The sequence below is a fragment of the Thalassophryne amazonica genome, chromosome 17 (genome assembly GCF_902500255.1).
Source record: "Thalassophryne amazonica chromosome 17, fThaAma1.1, whole genome shotgun sequence".
Taxonomy (NCBI): Eukaryota; Metazoa; Chordata; class Actinopteri; order Batrachoidiformes; family Batrachoididae; genus Thalassophryne; species Thalassophryne amazonica.
The window spans coordinates 66,584,955-66,605,608 of NC_047119.1; the positions used below are offsets into that span (position 1 = coordinate 66,584,955).

Below are 20,654 nucleotides of genomic sequence, written 5' to 3' on the forward strand. Positions count from 1 at the left end.
ACAAACAGCCCCAAGTCAACATGGAAACCAAAGCATAGCAGGCTTTTGTAACCACTTTCTATTGATGTAACTAAGAGGTTTCTGTGTCACTGGCTCTAGAAGCACCAATTAGCCTCACCGTGGTGTAGAACTCATAGATGCGGGTCCAGTAGAGCCTGCTAATGGAGGGCTCAAGGGCTCCAAAGAAGTGCAGGGTGGCAGGATGCTCATCATCAAACGGCCCCATGTGGCAAAGTTCATGTTCATCTGGGCGGCCCGCAGGAAGTTCTTACCTGAAGACAAGTACAAGCAGCTATCTGAGATAACAGACAAACTACATACTGAATATACAGTAAAACGCATATAAAAGATTCAGGTGGACCAGTGAATTTTGTCCGTTATAGTCAAAATCCGTTGTATGTATAAAACGGACAAAATCCACTAAATGTATAAAATGGACATAATCTGTTCATGTGTATTGCATTAGTTACAGCCAGGAGGTGCTAAAAAATTTATGGGGAATCCCCAGCACCAATTAGGCTTACGTATTTCCTTGATCAAATGCCTGACCTTGGTTCTGGACCTGCATCATTTAATGGCCGGGTCAGAACTTTGTCTTAAAAAATAAACACCTGCCTTAAAGAAGCACCAGGCATTATGTGCATTAAAAGGATTACATTTTGTCAAGTCACTCTTTTCTTCTAAGTCTGCTGTGGAGTGGTACCTTAAAATCCTAAAGCCTGATTCATGCTTCTCCAGCTCTGTAACTCTGTGACCACGCAATGACGCTGACATGTGCCTGACCCTTTTAAAGTTCTCCATTGCATCTTTATGCAATTTGCCACAAGAACAGCAGCTTTTTCTGGATTAGTCTGTCCCTCAATGAGCTCCACTTCGATACAATCATCAACTTCCAAGTCAACGGTATGGTACGTACAATTTTCTGCATGAATTGCGGGTCATTTGAGTGTCTTTTACAGACTGTTGTGAGGTTTGCAGACTTTTCTGCCCAACATATTCGATCTATGATTGAAATGTAATCAACGTTGCACAGTGCAACAACTTTTAAAATATGACGGGAGAGGAAGGAGTGAAATCGGCAAAGTAACCAATCACAGCCCTTACGGTCTCCATCGTTAAAACAGGTGTACATCAGGCTCTGGAGAAGGTTCACACCTACGCTGAGGGCTCTGAGCTAAAGCTCTTTGGTTCGTCACACCCAGGGATATATGTGAAACTTAATACTGTATTACAGTGAAGGCAGCAAGCAGCATTTTGTTAATAATCACCGGCCTTGAATTATGCCCTGCCTCGTTTAGGTGCTGTGTTTGACCACAGTTTGGGGGAAAAAAAAAAAAAAAAAAGCCTGGTCTTTTAAATCATGGAAATACGGACCCAATTTCCTCAAATTGGCGAATGTCAGTGCTGAACTTAATTTCATACCTCTGTTACTGAGCACGTCCAGATTGCTCTATCCAGTACATGCAAGGAGTGTTTAATGGAAATGCATTGCGATCGCATGGGACGATTTGTCCAATGTGAGAAAAAAATCTGTTATATATGGTGTTACCTGAAAAAAACATACAAATGCATTGGGACTTTTGATTTTGTCCAGTGAGCGTGAATATCTGGTTTATAAGATGATGGTTTAGGTGAGTTTTACCATATTTAACATACGCGAACAAAGAAAATAACTTTCCCCCCTAAGAAGATACTGCATATACAAAACAGTTACACACAGTCTGCTACCTGTAACTATTTGTAACATGCATCACAAAGTCAAAGCATATATTCAACATACAGGAATTAAACTTTTGTATTATTGCTGTTTTATTGTTCAAGAAGTCTGATTCACAAACTGCTTCACCTTTTTGGTGATGATTGGGCACGCTGTCCCCACACAAACAGAAAAAGATGCGGAGAAAAATAGATTTAAAAAAACTGGGATGGATAGCAGTTTGGGAGCAACATCATCTAATATAATTTAGGTAATTATAATTGTTCAAAAGGTTAGCTGGAGAATTACAACGTCACCATTCCCCACAAAAAGCAAAGCAAACACTGGCTACATGCTTTCATCAGCTAACAGCGACAGCAATTTAAAGTCAGTCTGGATTTTACCATACAGTACCCAGTGGAAAATAATTAGGAGTACAGATTTCATTGTAATCTCCACTGTTAGGCTCCACTAAAAATAAATAAAATTCTGGTATGAACCTTATGTTCCGTTTAGACAATAAAATGAGGCACAGGGTTTTCAACCGTCTGATGGTAGTTGTAGGTCTTGGTGAGTTAAGCAATGATTTACAAAGTATCACTCCATTTTGGTAAAACCAAATGTATCATATTTGGGAATAAGTCCAGGAACGTAAGCAGAAATTTATTATTACATGAAATTGAAATTGTAACTGATACAAAATTTCTTGGTGTTTTTATTGATGATAAACTAAGCTGGAAAACACATCATGTTCAATCTAAAATGTCAAAAGCCATTGCAATTCTGCATAAAGCACAAGACTTCCTCTCCCAACATTCATTAACCATTTTATATCATTCATTACTTGTTCCATATATGACATATTGTGTTGAGGTTTGGGGAAACGCATATAGAACTAATACTACTCCAATATTTTTGTTGCAAAAGAAAGCTATAAAAATTATCAGTAATAAACCATATCGTGAGTCAAATCCATTATTTTCCCGTTTACAAATTTTTAAATTCTGGGACTTTGTTGATTACGTCACAATACAAATTATATATAAAGCTAAAAATAACCTTTTGCCTCAACATGTCCAGGATCTGTTTAAAATGAGGGACTCCAGTTATAATTTAAGAGGAACATTATTATTTGAGAAATTAAAGATCCGACTATTGTAAACACTAATTGTGTTTCGGTAAAGGTGTTAACACTTGGAGTAACTGACCTGATAATATTAAATTATATGGTACCTTAGTTGGCTTTAATAGGCTTTACAAAAATATAATTACTCGTTATAGTTTGAAGAATTAGGTTTACCGATTTTGTGCACTATTGTTTGGTTGTGTTTTGAAATTTTAGTACAGTGATTAAGTTATATTGTTCATGCACATTTCTTTGCTACCATTGTTATGAGTATATATATTTAAATATGTATGCATTCGTTATTTTTTTATGACATAGGTGGAGGGTATTTATAAGCTTCGCTTCTGCCTTCACCCTTTCGCCCACATGGGTTTGTCACATTCTTTTTATGAGTTTTTGTTATTGTTTATCTGTGCTGAATAAATAAATTCATTAATTCATTATTCAAAACTTTCATTATGTACAATACATTTTGTCTTAAAAATTTCAGAGGGGAGAGAACATCAAAGCCAATTTTGTAGCATAAGGTTTGAGGGTAGAATTACAACCAATAATTCCTCAAGAATGAACAGGGGTGGTGGCCTAGCGGATAGTGTGCTTGTTTCCAGTGTGGAAGGTTCCCAGTTCAAGGCCACCCCTGCTCATTCTTCATGAAATGTGGTGTTACATCCAGCATAAAACTAGAGCCAAATCAACATGTAGATCCACTTCAAATCTGCTGTATCAACCCAGAGTTAAACAAGGGAGAAGTTGAAGGGACTTACTTATAAATCCTCAAGAATACAACTTCAGGCTGACAGTACCACCTTCACCACAGAGGTTGTGGTTTTGCTTGCACAGATCTGTTGCCAGGATAACCCACACAAACACAAAATATAGAAGCAGAGAGGATTTCCACAACAACATGGTGGACAGGTATGATTAGATCTGAGAAAAAGAAAAAGCTCAAAAAAAAAAAAAAAAAAAAAAAAAAAAAAAAACCCTCAAGCAGACCAGACTTAGTGGGGTGACCAACTGCTTTGGCTAAATGAAGTGGGTTGTGTTAGAAAGGGCATCAAGCGTAGATTTTGCAAAACCAAACACGCAGATCACAAGTCGAATCACAGATCACAAGATGGTAATGTGCTGACAAGTGAGGAGAATGTGTTGAGAAGGTGGAGGGAGTATTTTGAGGAGCTGTGGATAAGATATGAGCGCAAGAAGGCTGAATGACATGGAGAGAGCAAATCAGGAAGTCCAGTGGAGTAGTAAGGATGAAGAGCAGAAAGGCATTTGGTCCATATGACATAGCTAAGGTATGGAAATGTTTAGGAGAAATGGCATTGGCCTCTTTAAAGCTAGTCTGTTTAATAAAATAGAGGATGCTTGAGAAGTGGATAAAAAGTGTAATTGTTCTGATTTTTAAGAACAATGATGATGTGCAGAGCTGCAGTAACAGAGGCATAAAGCTAATCAGCTACACCAGTAAAACATGGGAAAGAGTCATGGAAGCTAGGATTAGGAAAGAGCGCTGCACGACACATGCAATGTTTGCTCTGAGTGCTGATGGAGAAAGCCAATGACAGGGTGCCAAGAAAACACATGTGGCATTTGTTGAAGAAGTCTGGAGTGGCAGAGAAGTATGCAAGGGTAGTGTGGGATATGGACAAGGACGGATGCTGACTGAGCTGTGATCTTGACTGCTGACCTTTAGCCTTTCTCACTAAGCTGTGATCTTGTGTTCTTATAAGGATTTTGAGCTTTACTTTTTTTTTTAAACACTTATTTTGAACACAGCTATATCTGTGTTGTGATAATGGTCCAACTACATATCTCGCAAAATATATTGGCATGATAATATCTCATAATATCAATACGAGGGCTGTCAAAGTAACGGTCCTTTTTATTTTTTTCAAAAACTATATGGATTTCATTCATATGTTTTTACGTCAGACATGCTTGAACCCTCGTGCGCATGCGTGAGTTTTTCCACGCCTGTCGGTGACGTCATTCGCCTGTGAGCACTCCTTGTGGGAGGAGTCATCCAGCCCCTCGTCGGAATTCCTTTGTCTGAGAAGTTGCTGAGAGACTGGCGCGTTGTTTGATCAAAATTTTTTCTAAACCTGAGACACATCGAAGTGGACACGGTTCGAAAAATTAAGCTGGTTTTCAGTGAAAATTTTAACGGCTGATGAGAGATTTTGAGGTGATTCTGTCGCTTTAAGGACTTTTCACGGTGCGAGACGTCGTGCAACGCTCTCAGCCGCCGTCATCAGCCTGTTTCAAGCTGAAAACCTCCACATTTCAGCCTCTATTGATCCAGGACGTCGTGAGAGAACAGAGAAGTTTCAGAAGAAGTCGTTTTCAGCATTTTATCCGGATATTCCACTGTTGAAGGAGATTTTTTTTAATGAAAGACGTGCGGACGGATCCACGCGTCGGGACGCAGCCGACGCGGTGCGGCGGCACAGAAAAAACACCACCGTGTTGATAACCATTTGTAAAATCCAGGCGGCTTTTGATGGCTTTCAGTGGAGTGAGTATATGAGAAATTGTTTAACAGGCAGGACATGTTCCAACTTGTCCTTAAGGCTTTCAACAGAGGTGTTTTTCCTGTGGCGGAGCGTCGCGGCGGCTGCGTCCCGACGCGCGGACCCGTCCGCACGTCTTTCATTAAAAAAAATCTCCTTCAACAGTGGAATATCCGGATAAAATGCTGAAAACGACTTCTTCTGAAACTTCTCTGTTCTCTCACGACGTCCTGGATCAATAGAGCCTGAAATGTGGAGGTTTTCAGCTTGAACAGGCTGATGACGGCGGCTGAGAGCGCTGCACGACATCTCGCACCGTGAAAAGTCCTTAAAGCGACAGTCTCACCTCAAAATCTCTCATCAGCCGTTAAAATTTTCACTGAAAACCAGCTTAATTTTTCAAACCGTGTCCACTTCGATGTGTCTCACAGGTTTAGAAAAAGTTTGATCAAACAACGCGCCAGTCTCTCAGCAACTTCTCAGACAAAGGAATTCTGACGAGGGGCTGGACGACTCCTCCCACAAGGAGTGCTCACAGGCGAATGACGTCACCGACAGGCGTGGAAAAACTCACGCATGCGCACGAGGGTTCAAGCATGTCTGACGTAAAAACATATGAATGAAATCCATATAGTTTTTGAAAAAAATAAAAAGGACCATTACTTTATTGACAGCCCTCGTATACTGCCCCACCCTAACTGCAAGCAGAGTAGAGTAACTTTATTGTTCCCCAGGGGGAAATTAAGGTGTCAAGTAGCTTACACAATACACATAATGCCCACATGGACATTTCAAGACACACATATACACAACAAGCATTAAAACAGGTCAAAGTCAAGGGGAGGGAAAAAAACAAAAGCAATTGTGCAAAAACATATCCTGTGAGTTGAGGTAGACAAGAGATTAACATGACCAAGAAGCAATGAGTGTTGACAGATAAGTCTATGATGTAGTATTGTGATGCAGAAATTAGAAGAACTAAGACAAATAGTATTCAAAAAAGAACAAAAATCCTGGTAAGGTGCATGAAGACATTCAGCAGAAAGTTAAAGTTAAAACAGTTAACAGAGTTCATAAGACTCCAGCAGTCAGGCAGCTCCTGTGCAGAACTAAAATGAGAAATCGAGGACTGAATCCAAATGATATAATGGGCAGATTTTAGTTTGGAACAGTTTAGTGAGTTTTCACACCTGATGAAAAAGATGACACAAAACCACTGCAAATGCTGCTACCTTTTTGTTTGGGAAAAATCCTTTTCTGCCTTTGTAGTTTAGGACGTCGCTCAATGACAGGGTTAAGAAATGTCACCTGGAAATGTAAAGAAGACATTATGATCATTATAAAGGCCTGATGGACCACAACACTGGTGACTATGCATCAAAAGGGAAAAAGAGATCAGGAATACCTTCCCATCGGTTCAAAAACAAACAACAAACCAAATCATTCATGTAATAAGTACGAGGTCTGTCCATAAAGTATCGTACCTTTTCATTTTTTTTTTTTTTTTTACTATATGGATTTGATTCATATGTTTTCACATCAGACAAGCTTGAACCCTTGTGCGCATGCATGAGTTTTTTCACGCCTGTCAGTGACGTCATTCGCCTGTGAGCACGCCTTGTGCTATAGGGTTTTATACCTTGAAAATGTTCTTGGCAAGTCCTATTTTAACCAATTTTGAGTGGTTTTAGATGATTTGAGGCAAATCCCTAATGGCGGAATGATTTGGGGTTTTTTCCCATCAGAATTTTTTCAGAAGCTGTTAGAGACTGGCACCTGGAAACCATTCGAAAAATTTATCTGGCTTTCGGTGAACATTTTACGGGCTTCACAGAGAATAAGGTCTGTTACTACAGCTTTAAGGACCCCTTTAAGGATGCTCAGCACGCCGATGAGGCACAAGCCACCGGACCATTTCTGAGCTGATGGCTCTGTGGATACGAGACCGTCATGTGCTCTTTCTCTGGTTATCACAAGAGCTGGACATCAGCCATTTTCCGGCAGATTTCACTTTTAACAAGAGATTTTGTGATGGAAAGCCGAGCGGAGGCTTCGCGTGTCACGACCGATTCGCTTTGGAAGCGAGACAAAGGAACACCTGCGTTTCGGCGTGTCAGAGGACAAGTTTGGACATGTCTATCTCGGCTTTCAATGCTTACCAGTCCAGTAAGTATCAGTGAAATTGTGGAGAGCTGGACATGTCCAAACTTGTCCTCTGACACGCCAAAAGGGAGGTGTTCCTTTGTCTCGCTTCCAAAGCGAATCGGTCGTGACGCGCGAAGCCTCTGCTCGGCTTTCCATGACAAAATCTCTTGTTAAAAGTGAAATCTGCCGGAAAATGGCTGATGTCCAGCTCTTGTGATAACCAGAGAAAGAGCACACGATGGTCTCGTATCCACAGAGCCATCCGTTTAGAAATGGTCCGGTGGCTTGTGCCGCGTCGTCGCAACTCGGAGCGCGGTGCGCCAAGCGCCATTGTGGGCCATCCTTAAAGCTGTAGTAATAGTCATTCTCTGTGAAGCCCGTAAAATTTTCACCGAAAGCCAGATAAATTTTTCGAATGGTTTCCAGGTGCCAGTCTCTAACAGGTTCTGAAAAAATTCTGATGGAAAAAAAACCCCAAATCATTCCGCCATTTCCAGACAATGAAAATCCAACGACGGGGCAGGACCACTCCTTCCACAAGGTGTGCTCACAGGCGAATGACATCACCGACAGGCGTGGAAAAACTCATGCATGCGCACAAGGGTTCAAGCTTGTCTGACGTGAAAACATATGAATCAAATCCATATAGTTTAAAAAAATACATAAAAAGGTACGATACTTTATGGACAGACCTCGTAGATTTTAATTCTAGCCAAACCCTAAAATTGTTTTAAGTGGAAATTCTACACAAATGATACAGTACATCAGTAACAAAGCAACTCTTAATGTTTTGATTATTTAAGTGTAGATATGAAAGGGAGCAATTATTAAGGTGAGAACCTTGATGAAGAGGATTCCCTGCGGTTCGAGTTGGAGACAGACGCCATGATGACGGTTATCCAGGAAGTCCTCCAGCCGCACAAATTTCACCCCACTTAGGTCCCGCCAGTCTCTCCAATACACCGCAATTTCCAGCTCTCTGGACTAAACGTAAAAATACATTTTACTTATTAGATTGGATAAAATTATGAAAATGAGTGAAACTGGAATTATTTACTTACAAATGTTATACTTAGGTGGTTTTCAAAAAGGCATCATGAAAAGACATTTTCTCCATGTATGAAAATACACAACTGCACTTTCCACAGGACTGGAAAGTGAGTGAAGCCTGATCTATTTTCAAAAATTTTGCAGCTTGGGTTGGAGAACATTTTGGGAATGATTTACTAAGAATAACTGCATATAAAAGCGGGTGGTAACGCGACACATACAGCGGTATGCAAATCATTCAGCAACTCAAAGATATGTGCAGTGTGCGTCGCTACGCACTAACTCCACTTCAGACATTAAATTCTTGTTCCATCGACAGTATTCAAGGAATCTGGTGGATGCTGCACTCTGTCAGTCTGGATCTGTGTGCGTTTGTGGGATCAGGATTCAATCTGCAGCACCCGACCCGCAAAACATACGGTGATTAACACAAATCCGACCAGACAGTCTATGTTGTGACGGAATCCATAACATTTAAGTCAAATGTTTGTGATTATGATTTGTGTTAAATGTAACCCAAAATGCTGACAGTCAACCACACAGGGAATGTTGAAATGGGTGGTTTAATTTCTAGTGATAACTTGGTGTCCAAAACATCAGTGGTGTCATCAGATGAAAGTGTCACAGAGACTGAATAACAGGAGCAAATACTGTGGATGGAAATTGATATACCAGGTGACAGGACCACACCCAAAAACCACACAGAACCAGACCAACAGACAGAGTGAAACATCAAACTACAATCAACCGGGAGTCAGTATAACCTAAAACAAACTGTAAATAAACACAAGACTAGTGCAGAGAACCTAAAGCAGAACTCTAAAATGGCTAAAGTAAAACGCAAAGAGAAAATAACCACAAATCACCCAGAAATGACAATTAACAGACAAAAGACAAGGACAACACAATGACAAGATCAGGACAAACTGTGGATCACTGCAGTTTTCTTATTTAATGTACATTTTAACAAAGGACAGAAATGGAAAGACAAAGATTTACACTGTAGCTGTAGGTTTTGCTACATAATGCAAACAACATCAAGTAGCAAAGAGCGCGCACTCTGGCCAATCTATATCTGAGAGGGACAAGGGAAGAGAAGATGAAAGCAATCACATCTTAGTCTGCTGTTTGCCATTCAGAGTGCCTGTAATATCTTTTTTATTTGTCACTTTGTGGGAACTCTGCAGCCTGACCCATGGGTGCCAGCAGGTTATTCCTGAATAGTCTCCCAGTTCATTCACACCAAAGAGTTCAATCTTTGTCTCATCAGACCAGAGAATTTTGTTTCTCATGGTCTGAGAGTCCTTCAGGTACCTTTTGGCAAACTCTAAGCAGGCTGCCATTTGCCTTTTACTAAGGAGTGGCTTCCGTCTGGCTACTCTACCATATAGGCCTGATTGGTGGATTGCTGCAGAGATTGTTGTCCTTCTGGAAGGTTCTCCTGTCCACAGAGGAATGCTGGAACTCTGACAGAGTGACCATTGGGTTGTTGGTCACCTCTCTGACCAAGGCCCTTCGCCCCAGATAGCTCTGTTTAGACAGGTGGCCAGCTGTAAGAAGAGTCCAGGTAGATCCAAACTTCTTCCATTTACAGATGATGGTGGTCACTTGCTCATTGGGACCTTTAAGGCAACAGAAATGTTTCTGTACCCTTCCCCAGATTTGTGCCTCAAGACAAACCTATGAGGTCTACAGACAATTTCTTTGACTTCATGCTTGGTTTGTGCTTATATGTAGACAGGTATGTTCCTTTCCAAATCTTGTCCAATCAACTGAATTTATCCCAGATGGAGTCCAATTAAGCTGCAGAAACAGGATGCACCTGAGCTCAATTTTGAGCTTCATAGCAAAGGCTGTGAATGCTTATGTACATGAGATTTGAGGTTTTTTTTATTTTTAATACATTTGTAAAACTCTAAATCTTTTCACATTGTCATTAAGGGCTATCGTGTGTAGAATTTTGAGGAAAAAAATGAATTTCATCCAATTTGGAATAATTTTAACATAAAATGTGGAAGAAGATAAGCGCTGTGAATAATTTCTGGATGCACTGTACCAGCCTCGGCTGGGGAAGTAACTTGGATCAGACTGGCTTCCTGGCTGGGAGGAGTTGCAGACTCATCTGCTTGACACTAGAATCGGGAGATAAGCACCAACAGCCCTCGGCGCCAAAACTGGACTTTCCTTTTCTTTACATGCAAGTAACTTTAAAGTACAGCAATGACAGTAATTATCAGGAGTCGCATTAAAATGTGTGTTCAGCACAGAAAAGTGCAAAACTATGAGCCACCTGTTACGCATTAGAGACATTTGTTCTTAACAAAAACAAGCACAACATAAACTAAACTTTTTAAATATGGCCGACATTTACAATGAATGAATTATGATTTTTTTTTTTTGTTCTGTCTGAGGAGCCAGCAGCATCTTAGCTGCTGAAACAGCAGCCTGTCAAGTGTACTGACAATCAGAAACAGATAAATTTCCCTTTGATTTTGATAAATCTCACTGCATGAGCAAACCTCATCTGAAGTTCATGACCCACAATATCACGCACCGTAAATTGCATACGCATGAAAGAAATTGCATGAAGGTAAACATGCTAAATGGACATTAAACTCCGTTTTGTGCACTGGAAAGAAGCTATCCTCTGCACAGTCAGTAAATCTGCATGTACATTTACCTGAGCGCTACCGTGTTTGCGCACATTATTTATTTATTTATTTATTTTTTTTTTACACACATCCACAGTAGTAAATACATCCCCTGGCAAAAATTATGGAATCACCGGCCTTGGAGGATGTTCATTCAGTTGTTTAATTTTGTGGGGAAAAAAGCAGATCACAGACATGACACAAAACTAAAGTCATTTCAAATGGCAACTTTCTGGCTTTAAGAAACACTATAAGAAATCAGGAAAAAAAATTGTGGCAGTCAGTAACGGTTACTTTTTTAAACCAAGCAGAGGGAAAAAAATATGGAATCACTCAATTCTGAGGAAAAAATTATGGAATCATGAAAAACAAAAGAACGCTCCAACACATCACTAGTATTTTGTTGCACCACCTCTGGCTTTTATAACAGCTTGCAGTCTGAGGCATGGACTTAATGAGTGACAAACAGTACTCATCAATCTGGCTCCAACTTTCTCTGATTGCTGTTGCCAGATCAGCTTTGCAGGTTGGAGCCTTGTCATGGACCATTTTCTTCAACTTCCAAAGATTTTCAATTGGATTAAGATCCGGACTATTTGCAAGCCATGACATTGACCCTATGTGTGTTTTTTGCAAGGAATGTTTTCACAGTTTTTGCTCTATGGCAAGATGCATTATCATCTTGAAAAATGATATCATCCCCAAACATCCTTTCAATTGATGGGATACGAAAAGTGTCCAAAATATCAACATAAACTTGTGCATTTATTGATGATGTAATGACAGCCATCTCCCCAGTGCCTTTACCTGACATGCAGCCCCATATCATCAATGACTGCAGAAACTTACATGTTCTCTTCAGGCAGTCATCTTTATAAATCTCATTGGAACGGCACCAAACAAAAGTTCCAGCATCATCACCTTGCCCAATGCAGATTCATCACTGAATATGACTTTCATCCAGTCATCCACAGTCCACTATTGCTTTTCCTTAGCCCATTGTAACCTTGTTTTTTTCTGTTTAGGTGTTAATGATGGCTTTCGTTTAGCTTTTCTGTATGTAAATCCCATTTCCTTTAGGCGGTTTCTTACAGTTCGGTCACAGACGTTGACTCCAATTTCCTCCCATTCGTTCCTCATTTGTTTTGTTGTGCATTTTCGATTTTTGAAACATATTGCTTTAAGTTTTTTGTCTTGACACTTTCATGTCTTCCTTGGTCTACCAGTATGTTTGCCTTTAACAACCTTCCCATGTTGTTTGTATTTGGTCCAGAGTTTAGACACAGCTGACTGTGAACAACCAACATCTTTTGCAACATTGCGTGATGATTTACCCTCTTTTAAGAGTTTGATAATCCTCTCCTTTGTTTCAATTGACATCTCTCATGTTGGATCCATGATTCATGTCAGTCCACTTGGTGCAACAGCTCTCCAAGGTGTGATCACTCCTTTTTAGATGCAGACTAACGAGCAGATCTGATTTGATGCAGGTGTTAGTTTTGGGAATGAAAATTTACAGGGTGATTCCATAATTTATTCCTCAGAATTGAGTGAGTCCATATTTTTTTCCCTCTGCTTGGTCTAAAAAAATAACCGTTACTGACTGCCACAATTTTTTTCCCGATTTCTTATAGTGTTTCTTAAAGCCAGAAAGTTGCCATTTGAAATGACTTTAGTTTTGTGTCATGTCTGTGATCTGCTTTTTTCTACAAAATTAAACAACTGAATGAACATCCTCCAAGGCCGGTGATTCCATAATTATTGCCAGGGGTTGTAAAAGTAAGTTCCTTCATCTTCTCCCCTGTTTCACTCTGGATTGCCACAAGACAGAGGTGAAGCCGCATGCTGATTTGGCACAAGTATTATGACAGATGGCCTTCCTGGTGCAACGCCACATTAAGTACCTGTCACACAATGCCGAACTGAGGAAACATACAGCAAGAGTAATGTATATGAAATTTTGATAATCGCTTTTGTTCTGTACGAATTCTTTTCTCATTCATTCATTAATGTGTCCTTTGTCAGGTGATGTACGGCAAGTAAGTCTGGAAGTTTTGTGCATGTTCTAAACTGAGCGGACATCAGGCAGTTTTCGCAGTGGCTGCACGTTTGTTTACAGTTTTGTCCTCGACGTGTTACTTCTATAATACTCGTGCTTCCATATCCCATTTTTATCAGATGCTTCAGACTGGACTTCTGATTGGCCAAAGAGTTATTTGCCACCGGACAAAATATTTCATTCAGTTTATTCAATTAGTCATAGTGTGACAACAATATTAAATACAGAACGGTAAGAGTGGTGTTGAAAGAAAATCTCCCTCACCAGAAACAAGCACACTTAACCTCTTGGCCACAACCAGCACCTGCACAGTTTTAGTAAACCAGGCCACAAATGTTTTATTACAGATATTTCTACTGCACTGACTGTTTTATTTTCTCTGAATCAAAGTCATGGATACATTTCACAGTCCTCTTTATCTGTGTCATTGTCTGTTACTGCAAAATAAATTTCTTAACTGAAATACAGTGTACCCCGCCTCATACCATATGACTGCTGGGATAGGCTCCAGCCCTCCAGTGAAGCTCAATTGGAGAAAGCGGTTGAAGATGAGTGAGTGGGTGAAATAGAGTCCTCGTTGCAGGCCAGTGCACTCACAGACAAGAACTTCATTGAAATGAGGAAACTGTTCTTAAAATATTTATCAGTCAGAGGAATGCATTAGCAGTGTTGTTTCTGTATCGTCCTAAAGTCATGTCAGCAGAGTGAGCATTTGAAATATGTAATCAGTTTTAGTTTAAGCTGCTGCAGTAGAAGTCACTGACCCGTTCCAGCTCGATGCTGAAGTTTTGGCCCCACGACTCTTTGCCCAGTGGTCTCCAGTGCGTTTGTCCCACTATCCTGTTGTCCACCTTCAGCACAGCGCTGATCTCATCTGAAACAAAAAACAAAGTAATTAACAATCAATCAATCAATCAATTTTATTTATATAGCGCCAAATCACAACAAACAGTTGCCCCAAGGCGCTTTATATTGTAAGGCAAGGCCATACAATAATTAAGGAAAAACCCCAACGGTCAAAACGACCCCCTGTGAGCAAGCACTTGGCGAGAGTGGGAAGGAAAAACTCCCTTTTAACAGGAAGAAACCTCCAGCAGAACCAGGCTCAGGGAGGGGCAGTCTTCTGCTGGGACTGGTTGGGGCTGAGGGAGAGAACCAGGAAAAAGACATGCTGTGGAGGGGAGCAGAGATCGATCACTAATGATTAAATGCAGAGTGGTGCATACAGAGCAAAAAGAGAAAGAAACAGTGCATCATGGGAACCCCCCAGCAGTCTACGTCTATAGCAGCATAACTAAGGGATGGTTCAGGGTCACCTGATCCAGCCCTAACTATAAGCTTTAGCAAAAAGGAAAGTTTTAAGCCTAATCTTAAAAGTAGAGAGGGTATCTGTCTCCCTGATCCGAATTGGGAGCTGGTTCCACAGGAGAGGAGCCTGAAAGCTCTGCCTCCCATTCTACTCTTACAAACCCTAGGAACTACAAGTAAGCCTGCAGTCTGAGAGCGAAGCGCTCTATTGGGGTGATATGGTACTATGAGGTCCCTAAGATAAGATGGGACCTGATTATTCAGAACCTTATAAGTAAGAAGAAGAATTTTAAATTCTATTCTAGAATTAACAGGAAGCCAATGAAGAGAGGCCAATATGGGTGAGATATGCTCTCTCCTTCTAGTCCCCGTTAGTACTCTAGCTGCAGCATTTTGAATTAACTGAAGGCTTTTCAGGGAACTTTTAGGACAACCTGATAATAATGAATTACAATAGTCCAGCCTAGAGGAAATAAATGCATGAATTAGTTTTTCAGCATCATTCTGAGACAAGACCTTTCTAATTTTAGAGATATTGCGTAAATGCAAAAAAGCAGTCCTACATATTTGTTTAATATGCGCTTTGAATGACATATCCTGATCAAAAATGACTCCAAGATTTCTCACAGTATTACTAGAGGTCAGGGTAATGGCATCCAGAGTAAGGATCTGGTTAGACACCATGTTTCTAAGATTTGTGGGGCCAAGTACAATAACTTCAGTTTTATCTGAGTTTAAAAGCAGGAAATTAGAGGTCATCCATGTCTTTATGTCTGTAAAACAATCCTGCAGTTTAGCTAATTGGTGTGTGTCCTCTGGCTTCATGGATAGATAAAGCTGGGTATCATCTGCGTAACAATGAAAATTTAAGCAATGCCGTCTAATAATACTGCCTAAGGGAAGCATGTATAAAGTGAATAAAATTGGTCCTAGCACAGAACCTTGTGGAACTCCATAATTAACCTTAGTCTGTGAAGAAGATTCCCCATTTACATGAAGAAATTGTAATCTATTAGATAAATATGATTCAAACCACCGCAGCACAGTGCCTTTAATACCTAAGGCATGCTCTAATATCTGTAATAAAATTTTATGGTCAACAGTATCAAAAGCAGCACTGAGGTCTAACAGAACAAGCACAGAGATGAGTCCACTGTCTGAGGCCATAAGAAGATCATTTGTAACCTTCACTAATGCTGTTTCTGTACTATGATGAATTCTAAAACCTGACTGAAACTCTTCAAATAGACCATTCCTCTGCAGATGATCAGATAGCTGTTTTACAACTACCCTTTCAAGAATTTTTGAGAGAAAAGGAAGGTTGGAGATTGGCCTATAATTAGCTAAGATAGCTGGGTCAAGTGATGGCTTTTTAAGTAATGGTTTAATTACTGCCACCTTAAAAGCCTGTGGTACATAGCCAACTAATAAAGATAGATTGATCATATTTAAGATTGAAGCATTAAATAATGGTAGGGCTTCCTTGAGCAGCATGGTAGGAATGGGGTCTAATAGACATGTTGATGGTTTGGATGAAGTAACTAATGAAAATAACTCAGAACAATCTGAGAGAAAGAGTCTAACCAAATACCGGCATCACTGAAAGCAGCCAAAGATAACGATACATCTTTGGGATGGTTATGAGTAATTTTTTCTCTAATAGTTAAAATTTTATTAGCAAAGAAAGTCATGAAGTCATTACTAGTTAAAGTTAAAGGAATACTCGGCTCAATAGAGCTCTGACTCGTTGTCAGCCTGGCTACAGTGCTGAAAAGAAACCTGGGGTTGTTCTTATTTTCTTCAATTAGTGATGAGTAGTAAGATGTCCTGGCTTTACAGAGGGCTTTTTTATAGAGCAACAGACTTTTTCCAGGCTAAGTGAAGATCTTCTAAATTAGTGAGACGCCATTTCCTCTCTAACTTACGGGTTATCTGCTTTAAGCTGCGAGTTTGTGAGTTATACCACGAAGTCAGGCACTTCTGATTTAAAGCTCTCTTTTTCAGAGGAGCTACAGCATCCAAAGTTGTCTTCAATGAGGATGTAAAACTATTGACGAGATACTCTATCTCACATACAGAGTTTAGGTAGCTACTCTGCACTGTGTTGGTATATGGCATTACAGAACATAAAGAAGGAATCATATCCTTAAACCTAGTTACAGCGCTTTCTGAAAGACTTCTAGTGTAATGAAACTTATTCCCCACTGCTGGGTAGTCCATCAGAGTAAATGTAAATGTTATTAAGAAATGATCAGACAGAAGGGAGTTTTCAGGGAATACTGTTAAGTCTTCAATTTCCATACCATAAGTCAGAACAAGATCTAAGATATGATGAAAGTGGTGGGTGGACTCATTTTCATTTTGAGCAAAGCCAATTGAGTCTAATAATAGATTAAATGCAGTGTTGAGGCTGCCATTCTCAGCATCTGTGTGGATGTTAAAATTGCCCACTATAATTATCTTATCTGAGCTAAGCACTAAGTCAGACAAAAGGTCTGAAAATTCACAGAGAAACTCACAGTAACGACCAGGAGGACGATAGATAACAACAAATAAAACTGGTTTTTGGGACTTCCAATTTGGATGGACAAGACTAAGAGTCAAACTTTCAAATGAATTAAAGCTCTGTCTGGGTTTTTGATTAATTAATAAGCTGGAATGGAAGATTGCTGCTAATCCTCCGCCTTGGCCCGTGCTACGAGCGTTCTGGCAGTTAGTGTGACTCGGGGGTGTTGACTCATTTAAACTAACATATTCATCCTGCTGTAACCAGGTTTCTGTAAGGCAGAATAAATCAATATGGTGATCAATTATTATATCATTTACTAACAGGGACTTAGAAGAGAGAGACCTAATGTTTAATAGACCACATTTAACTGTTTTAGTCTGTGGTGCAGTTGAAGGTGCTATATTATTTTTTCTTTTTGAATTTTTATGCTTAAATAGATTTTTGCTGGTTATTGGTGGTCTGGGAGCAGGCACCGTCTCTACGGGGATGGGGTAATGAGGGGATGGCAGGGGGAGAGAAGCTGCAGAGAGGTGTGTAAGACTACAACTCTGCTTCCTGGTCCCAACCCTGGATAGTCACGGTTTGGAGGATTTAAGAAAATTGGCCAGATTTCTAGAAATGAGAGCTGCTCCATCCAAAGTGGGATGGATGCCGTCTCTCCTAACAAGACCAGGTTTTCCCCAGAAGCTTTGCCAATTATCTATGAAGCCCACCTCATTTTTTTTTCACAAGGCAAGTAAGAATGGGCAGTACAGCCTAAAATTACTATGGTTCAATTTTGAAGCATATCTCACTCTCTCTCACACAAACACACTCTCTCTCTCTCTCTCTATATATGGCAAAACTCAAAAATGGAAGTGAAAAGGTGATCGTATGATTTTAACAACTACAGGTGCATCACTCTGTTCTCTGTGCCAGGGAAGATGCTTGCAAGGATTATTTTTAATACAATTCAGTTTCAGCTACTCAACAAAAAACAGTCCAGCTTCATGTCCAAGAAGCCAACCATCGACAGCATTGTAGTCTGAATATTAGCAGTGTTTCTTCACAACCTGTTGATATTTGCAAGGTGTATGACAGTTGATGGGACTGCTTTCTGGGACATCCTAAGAATTCGTGGGATCCCCAAGAAGCTACGTGACATTACAGCCAGTCTATACACAGATACTATGAGTTGTGTACAGAGTGGAGACTGAATTTTTCCCTGTGAAAACTGATGTTCATCAAGGTGTGTTCTGTCCAACACTGTTCAGTGTTTGTAAAAACTACATTTTGGGTTGGGCTGTGGAAACCAGCAACTCAGGTGCTTTTGTGGGGGAGGAAGTCTTATTATGGATCCATCCTTTTCAGTTTTGTTTTTATTAAACACAGAAGAGCCCAATTTGAATTTTTTTTTTTTTTTTTTTTTTTGCCTTTAGAAAAGTCACAATGTCAATGGAGGAGCATGGGCCAAAAATAAGTGTTTAATATTTAAAGAGTAGGCTGAGAAAAAAAAAAAAAAACTTTTTTTTTTATTTAGAATTTATTCATTCATATATTTTTAAAATAAATACACAGTACCAGTGTGTCCAAACTAAACTAAAGCCTACTCTTTAATCTGTTTAACAGTAGGGCTGGGCGATACGACCTAAAATTGATATTGTGGTATAAAGTAAATCCCTTCACAGTAACTGTATTGCATTCTACGTTATATAGAACTATTTACAAAAAGCATAGGAAATGCTTCAGGCATTTTTTGTACAACCAATAACATGCCACACAAATTATATTTGTGCCACTCAGAAAAACAATTCCTTTCCAAAACAAGACCTCTCATGTGTTGGACATGTAATTTTGGACATTGGAATAACCTTACACTTTCTCATTCCTGCTTCTGTCCAGCTGGAGGCAGTGTTAGTACTTTTGTCTGCCTTTGGTGGCATTTTGTCCAAAAAGTCCTCAAAGACCACCCCACATGGGTTGGTAACCCTGACTAACTTAGGTCTTGTGTTTCCACCAATGATAAAAGGGAAGGCATGTTTTTTTTTCTCCGTTTCTCCTGCCCAGAGATGGAGCTGAATGAGGAAGTGAGACTGCTGTAGCTTTCTGCACGCACACGCACCATATAGGACCATAAATTTCATGAAAAGAAACATTGCAGAAATTATTAATCATAATTTACATTATACTAGGCCTATTAACAGAACTTAAAAACTGGTATAGAGGTTGAAGTGCGCACTTTTTTTTTTTTTTTTTTTTTAAACCAGCTCCTCCTGCTCCATGGTCTCTGTGCCAGCATTACTGCGATTGGTCAGTGGAGGCCAAATCTCTACCGTAGGCCAAATTTATATAATTTATACCATCTATCATGCACCCCCTCTTAACAGTGCATTATTAATTTCCATAGAGCTTGTGAAGTGCCATGGCAAGCCAAAACAAAATTAGTACAGGCTAAATATGACACGCAGGACCAAATTTGTGGAGCACTGATTAAACACATCTGTGCAGACACAGAAAGATAGGAGGAAGATGCTTGTCCTGCAGTGCATCTGTGTTTTAGAATGTAGACACCAGGAAACAATCACAAAATGTATCATTTCTCAAATTCATTGCTTTATTTTAGCTCAAGTTTGTCACTGTTACTCTCTCAATCACCACTCTGAGTCCTCACTGTTCACGTAAGGAGGAGTCTGCATGTGAAGAAGGCACTGAAAATTGCTCCCATGATACAAGTCTCATGGACTGCAGAAGAGTCTAAAAGCACAGCACCCAGCCTTCACCTCTTCCAGACAGTGAACTGCGCTGATAAAAGCCGATGATGACAAAGTCTGAACTAATTATCAAAATCCGTACTGTAGGGCAAATTTATACCAGTGGACTTTGAATATTGCCTAAGTCTAGATGCAAGCCATATGAGCAATATAAATTATTCACCCACTAGCTACATAACCTCCACCAACTTCACTGGCTGAGGTTATGTTTCCCCCCCCATTTGTTTGTGAACAGCCTGGAGCCCACAGTTTTTCATATATCATTAGGAAATTTTACTTGAAGATTCATATGCTGACAGACAACAAATGAGTCAATTTTCAAGCTCATAGGAAAAAGTCAAGAAAAATCCCCTGAACAAATTTTCAAAAATTCATAACTGTTAAAAGATTTTTCATATTTGAAAGCGTTTTGTAGAATGGTACCTTTATTGGCTGACAGAGTTTGATCAAGATGACAGATTTTGTGGCCACTGAAATTTAACATTGAAAACCTAATTTAACATTATATCTTAATCAAAAGTGCCCCAATCACTCATATTTGAAAGTGAGGTGCAGAATGCACTCACTATCACCTGACAAAGTTTGATCTGGATCTAATCCGGATTGTGGATTTTTTGGACATTTGAATATTGAAAACCCCATTTGGTCTACATTTTACACTGCATCTCAATCACTCATTTTTCTATTATGGATTTACCTACACCACCAAAACTGGATAGCAGTTCCAATTTTATGCCAGTTTGTCTGTCTTCCAGGTATCGGTCAGAAACCTACAAACAAATTATGCATAGTAGAGATAACCAATGTTCTGTGAAAATTATTTGAAAAAGAATTCAGAAACTGAATAAGT

At 39.7% G+C, this 20,654-nt stretch overlaps 1 protein-coding gene across 1 annotated transcript in view; it reads right to left on the reverse strand.

The window, feature by feature from the left end:
• Nucleotides 1-20,654, reverse strand: part of pkn3 (protein kinase N3) — a 98,981-nt gene that overhangs the window by 31,426 nt on the left and 46,901 nt on the right. Inside the window, exons 8-11 of the mRNA XM_034191687.1 lie at nt 14,002-14,111; nt 8,318-8,461; nt 6,565-6,640; nt 119-272 (exon numbers count right to left, since the gene is read on the reverse strand). Of these exons, the coding sequence (XP_034047578.1) occupies nt 119-272; nt 6,565-6,640; nt 8,318-8,461; nt 14,002-14,111 (484 nt within the window). The remainder of the gene's footprint in view (nt 1-118; nt 273-6,564; nt 6,641-8,317; nt 8,462-14,001; nt 14,112-20,654) is intronic.